The sequence below is a fragment of the Athene cunicularia genome, assembly GCF_003259725.1.
Source record: "Athene cunicularia isolate RWA chromosome 7 unlocalized genomic scaffold, athCun1 chr7_part1, whole genome shotgun sequence".
NCBI classification, from domain to species: domain Eukaryota; kingdom Metazoa; phylum Chordata; class Aves; order Strigiformes; family Strigidae; genus Athene; species Athene cunicularia.
The window spans coordinates 33,426,019-33,432,371 of record NW_020799107.1 but is presented as its reverse complement, the minus strand read 5'-3'; the positions used below and the strand labels follow the sequence as shown (position 1 = coordinate 33,432,371).

At 37.3% G+C, this 6,353-nt stretch overlaps 1 protein-coding gene across 1 annotated transcript in view; it reads right to left on the bottom strand.

Moving 5' to 3' along the window:
• The window catches only part of ARHGAP15 (Rho GTPase activating protein 15), a 320,935-nt gene that overhangs the window by 263,392 nt on the left and 51,190 nt on the right, over window positions 1–6,353 (bottom strand). Inside the window, exon 5 of the mRNA XM_026852528.1 lies at window positions 3,832–3,919. Within this exon, the coding sequence (XP_026708329.1) occupies window positions 3,832–3,919 (88 nt within the window). The remainder of the gene's footprint in view (window positions 1–3,831; window positions 3,920–6,353) is intronic.

The following is a 6,353-nucleotide window of genomic DNA, read 5'->3' as shown; positions in this document are numbered from 1 at the left end:
GCAGCAGCAGAACTTGGACTCCTCTGTGCAGTCGGTGCACACACAGTTTCATTTTGTTGTTACAATAAACTAGAATTAGTTTACAGCTTTGATTTCATAATAAGCAGAATTATAAGTATGTGCATCTCCTTTTCCAGAAAAGATGGGATGCAAGCTCATGGTGTTGGAAGGATGAACACCCTTCTGCTATATAAAATAATCAGCTGGAAAACTTCTCTTCTGAAGAATTTTGCAATTCTGCCCACGTGGATACGAGGGGTCCATGAACACCGTGGATACGGAATAGTGTACGAAGCAAAACCGTCAAATCCATCAAGCCTCAAACTGTCCATCGTGCACATCAGCCCTTCTGCACCTGGGGAGCTCCACACAATGGGAACCCCTGCTTAAATCCATAGGGACCCCAGGAAAACTGCCTAGAAATTCATTCTGGCCTAAACATGGGTGTGTTGCATGGTTTGCTTCCCAGTTTAAGCGTTACCCGGAGACACTTCAATAGAGTAAGTTAAGGTTACTGGGAAAGCCCGAGCACTCGGCGTCCTTGCTCTGTGTTTTGCAGTCAGAGCAATTATGTTATATCAGTCTTGTTGGAGGGGGGTTACGCTGTAAATTGATACAAAAGTGTCTGCTACAGTGAGATCTTCCTAAACATGAATATGGATTTCAGCAGCATTTTCACTCACTAAATTACTTTGCAGATGGGCTAATAACCTGAGGTTAAAATAACCTCTGTTGAGTAAACTATCTCAGGGAATAAACAGACTACTTTTGTCTTGGTCAGAAAGATCAACTGATAATAGAATTTAACAATGGTAAGAAAGAATGGAGCTGTGATCCCTTTAGCTCACCATGTCCTTAATTTAAAATAAAAAGTTATATTCATATGAATGCTAAAATATGTGTGTATATATATTTATATATATATATCTAAAGCATGACCACAAATGATCAAGGCAGCAACAAAAGATAATTATTTAGCTACATGGGATGTAAACTTGCATTTTCAGTAATATTTGTAAACAAGCTCATTTTCTGAATCTCTCCTCTGTGTGCTTTAATTGTTGTGCTCTAACTATTGCTAATAATAATACCAGATATTGTCACTAGCCTCACCAGAAAGCTATGGATCCCAGTCTTCTCCATGCAAATCAATAGGAAAGTTGTTACAGTGAGTCCTACATCTACAATCATACAGAGGAAAAAACAAAAACTCCTTCTAGCTATTTCTAGTTCTTTGCATTACAGTGATACTAAAGATTTTTGGTAAATATAACTTTAAATCACCTCTAAATGTTATCCTATCATCAGAAAAAGAGGTATGATTAGAACGTGCTTGCATTTCCCTCTCTCTTGTTGCCTTTATGGTGAAATATCATTCCTCTTATACAGATGCTGTCTTATTCTAAATTTTCACTTCCTATACTCTATTTAATAGTTAATAATTAATGAATTAATAGCTTTGTAATACAAAGGAACATTAATCTTTTTGTTAAGTCACATCATTTTCCTGCTAACAATAAAACCCCTTTGTTATAAGGCATACTATCGTGAATGAACATTGCCTCTATTGCATTATTTAATTAACGGTTGAGCTCCTATTTTTTCCTAAGTAAACTACAGCTGGATAAAAAAAATAAAATCAGTAAACAAATGATTTCTAATGAATCCTTTTTGTATTATTCCCTTTCCACTATCAAAATTATATCTGCTTAAATGACTTACAAAGGAAATAAGCACTGCATTGCCCTTATCTGATGAGATCAACGTGCCAGTTTAGCTTGTTTTGATGTGTGAAATTTGGGTTTAAGGAATTGGGTTATAAGATTTTGAATACTGACAGGTCTTATTGTTTTCTAACTTTACCCAATGTTTATTTACCATTTCACATAAAATTATATGCAACAGAGAGAAAACATAACTTTATCAACTTTTTCTGCCCTAGTGAACGTTGAGTTGACAGACTCAGCGTTCAGATCTAACACAAAATAAAAAAAATACCCCCACCTTTCACTTTTTTTTTTTTTTTCTCCCATAATGAGCAAAATATGGGATCAATATGTCTGTGTTCTTCCTAACACAGAAGGCAGTAGGTGTAATCTCACCAACTGTAAACACTGGTGATGACCGAGACTTCAAGGAAAGGGACTGACTCCTCAGAAGGTCCCTTCTCATAATATTCCTTAATATTTTGAGTTCAGCAGAGATCTGGGCCAAAATCCCATTCTCCAGGCAGGTCTACTTTAGTATCTAAATCCTTAAAGAGTTTATGAGGATGTGGAGGAGTCTCAGAACAAAAAAGTCACATCTCCTGCACGTTGAATTTCCAGTAGTCCGTTTATCTCCCAGGATTTGGGTGAGGGCTTGCAAAGAGAAGGGAGAAAAGGTAGCAGATAGAAGTGTGAGCCAGTAAATTAGAAGATTATTTCTAATAAGTTCACCTGAATCTATTTTTTTAAATAGTATAAATTCAACTTTTAGAAAAACCAGATAATTATGAAAAAAAAATATTAATTCAATCTATACTGTTTTCATGGCTGCAGAAAATAGGTATTTTCTATCTGTACTAGCACAAACACAAGCAGAAAGTACCAGATTTCACCCTTCACTTAGTTTTATTGTTTCATCTATTATTTTAATTTTTGCTACAACCTTCACCTTCTTTCCAGAAAAGTAAGGCATGAAAAGATGTCCGTTAAAGCTGATTTTAGGGCAGGTGGCATTGGTAGATCAAGAATAGATGGAAGAAAAGATTTGTATCACCTGCCATGGAAAAAAAAAATAGCTTATTGTTTGTGACTCCTGCCAAAGAGAGCACCTTTGTGGCCACCCATCACGCCAATGAGATTTGGCAGGTTTGATCAGGCCTTGAGAGCCTTTCACAACAGGGCTTTGTCAAATCTGTCCCTTGGCTGCCCACAGCGTCACGCACTTCCCAAATTCCCCTTTTGTTGCCCACATTCAGGTTCGTAGGCTCCAACTCGGCAGTAACTAGCACTGAAGGGATACATGCCGTTATTGCTTGCGCAACGTAGCTGTCACATCTCTGAAGACTAAGATCGGTCGTCTTTCCTTGGGGCACAATAAAAAGGTACCGCAAATTTCACTTTGTAGTAACTACAGGCTACAGAAATTGCATTAGCTGCATTAGATGGAGTCATAGAAATATTCAGGAAGGTTAGCAGGATATGGTAGATGTCACATTTATACTACGATAAAAAATCACTTTGCTAACTTGTAATGTTTTCTGCTTTGGTAACACCCTATATTAAGGTGCCATTTATAAATAATTTATTATTATTTATTAATGTATAAGCCACTTTATAGGATGGTAGATAACAACTTAAATTCATGTATTAAAGATGCACATACATGGTTTAATACAATTTACATCTCACAATATCCTTTGCAACAGATTCTCATCGCATCATCTGTTACGCATTTATTACTAATGCATTTTATAACATACTTTATAATACGTTATTTGAGGAAGTGGCTGCATTTAGTGATCATTTTCATAAATAAGAATAAAGCATTTATAAATGGCACCTTAATTTAAAGTGTTACCTCCACATTACTGGATAGTCACTCACCATTTGTCTCCCTTTGCCATTACTCTCAAAATGCACCTCTTAATAAAGGACATGCTAAGTCCTATTTCTTCTCATACACTACATCTGATTAAAAGTTTATCAAGGCACTTTCCTTTCAGCTGCTCTCAAACCTTTGAAGGTTGCCAGCTCAGTCTGAATTTATCTCATGTAAACACCAAACTTTTTATACTGAAATAACAGTTGCAAGGAAGCTGAGTATGTTGGATGGTTGATTGCCTACCAGGTTGGCCAGCGCCGGCTGCTTGGATTCTTTGTAGAATTCCATTTTCCTAGCAGTGAGAACAATCCAGGACGTGGACCAGTTTTTCCTTAAAAATAAAATATTTATTTTTTTTTAATATAGCAAGGCATGCAAGCAGGAGGTAAAAGATACTCTATATGTAGACTTGGATTTTAATTATTTCCCATCAGAAACAAAAACGGTCTGAAGTCAATACCATCAATGCACTTCCACCAATATTGATGGAGTTGCACCATCTTTATTACACCTGAATGTGGCCTAATGAGGCTTGAAGGCCTTCCTTCTCCTCATTCATATTTTGAAGCCTATGGGATTATTCACACATGCTTAAAGTTCACATATATTTAAGGACCCAAAATAGCTGGTGCCCTTCTGGTAAATAATACTTAAAATGGAACCAAGAAGGAAAATGTAATTCCTCTCTCACTATACAGAGCTCAGCAGGGGATCTATTTTGAAATGTCGGAAATACTTTCTCCTTTCCTTAAGTTAAAAGTTTACAGGTGAACAAGGAAGATAAGAATGAAATCAGAGAGCTCTAAGTAACCGCTAAACATCAGGAGTTCACGGTATCAGCCCTTGAGACCTGGCAAACTGCTGGGGCCGGGGAGAAGCCAAAATGCACAGGGATATGTGAAACAGTCACAGGAGAGCATAATAATCAACTCAGAAGAAAATGTTATTATATCACATGATGTTTTGAACCACTACATAATCATAAACAAATGGATTTGATAGAAAACTATTTTTAGATCAACATCTTCAAGTTTGACTCTCCATTTTGAGGGTCATAACATCTGCTGTTTACAAAAATGCTCACCTCTCAAGCCCACTATTTATTTGCTTTATGTGAACGCAAATTACAAACATGAACATTTTAGAACAAACCTGAAAAAATGCCTGTGACAAACAGACTGTTTCACATGTATGCTGTAGTGTGTTAAAAAGGAGATAGGTGCCTGTAAGGTCACAGAGTGCCCAGGGAGGAGCTGTTTTCCTCTCTCATCTGTCTTCCCTAGTTCTTTTGAGTTTTCTCTATTTAGGTATTCTTAACTCCATTTTTAATTCTAGCAAAACCTGGCTTTGTTGGGTTTAAAAGCCTGTCGGTCTTCTTCGCAACGCTCACTTCCAGATCCATCTCCAAGCTCTGCCGCACTCAATATCCCATCAAACCGCACATCAGGCATAACAACAGGCAGTTTTTCTATTAATGACTTTCCTATTCAATATGTTTCAGTCGTCAGCTTAAGGCGCATAACCAATATTACAGATGAAGTCCTAACGCCACTGGCGTTATCCGAGGAACTTGCACTCACTTCGGGGTGGGCAGGATTTCACCCAGCATGAGTTAACGATCATCCCTAAAATATGGCCAACAAGAGCCAACAGTGAAAGACACTCTCTGTGAAGGAGATTAGTATATCTGAAGAAAAATAGGACTGCATTTTTTATGCCATGTTAAGGGATGGCAGTGTTGTCAGTCAGCAACTGGAACAGAAACAGCACCTATGTCACTCTGTCATTCTCCTCTTTCCTTTATTTCGCTTAGTTTGATATCTGGTAGGTGCATTTTGATGCAGGTTATCAAAAATAATAGGATGTGATGGGCTGCTTTTCAGTCAGTACTAATATGGCTGCTGAGGCACCAGTCACTAGGTTAGTTTACAGATTTTCTCCACATTCAGTTATTTCTGCTTCTAGTAAACTTTTCAACTGGAGTTTATTCTTTCCCCTGCTTTACTCATCCTCTACTCTGAGTTAAGCAGCCCTTTTAATTTCAAATTTAGCCCAGACATTGTGGAAGACGTGCTCTTGACCTCTGGCTTCATAATTCTGGAACTTCATTAGCACAAAGTCTTGTGGCTGCAGACTATTTCCTTGAAGAGGTTTTGGAAGATTTCTCTCAGATGATTCAAAAAAGAAAGGAAAAATAGGAGAGAGTTGAAGAGTGCAAAGAAAGGTCACAAACATCGTACTTACGAATTGGTGAAGCTGCTTTGTTCTCTTAATAGCACTATTCATTTAACTAACAGACATATTTTAGTTTCTTTAGTAATATTTTTTTTTTTCCCCTGTTTACCAAGTTCATTTTTTAAGAAGGTTTCATATGAAGGATTTCTGGAGTTCGATGCCCTGGCTCTTGGCACAGGTCTGGTGTGATATTGGTTTTTTTGTTTCGTTACGTTGCAGCTGTAAGGGGTTACTCATTCATACACAAATAAGAATTGCATTTTACAAATAGAGAAATCCGTGTAAGTAGTACAGTGTTTCAACAGTGAGACAGCTGAAAGCACAGCTATACCTATGTGTAATATCAAAGAATTTATCTTGCAGCTGTTTCATATATAGTAACATTTACGGTGCTGATCTAGGGCAACTCCCTTGTCCTTGAAGCTATCCAGCTTTGAGAGTATAATCTGAATGATAAGCTATTTTGTTCTACATACTGTAGGATCAGTATAGTATCTGGATGCATCCCAGGAATGTTTTAAGTCACCGCT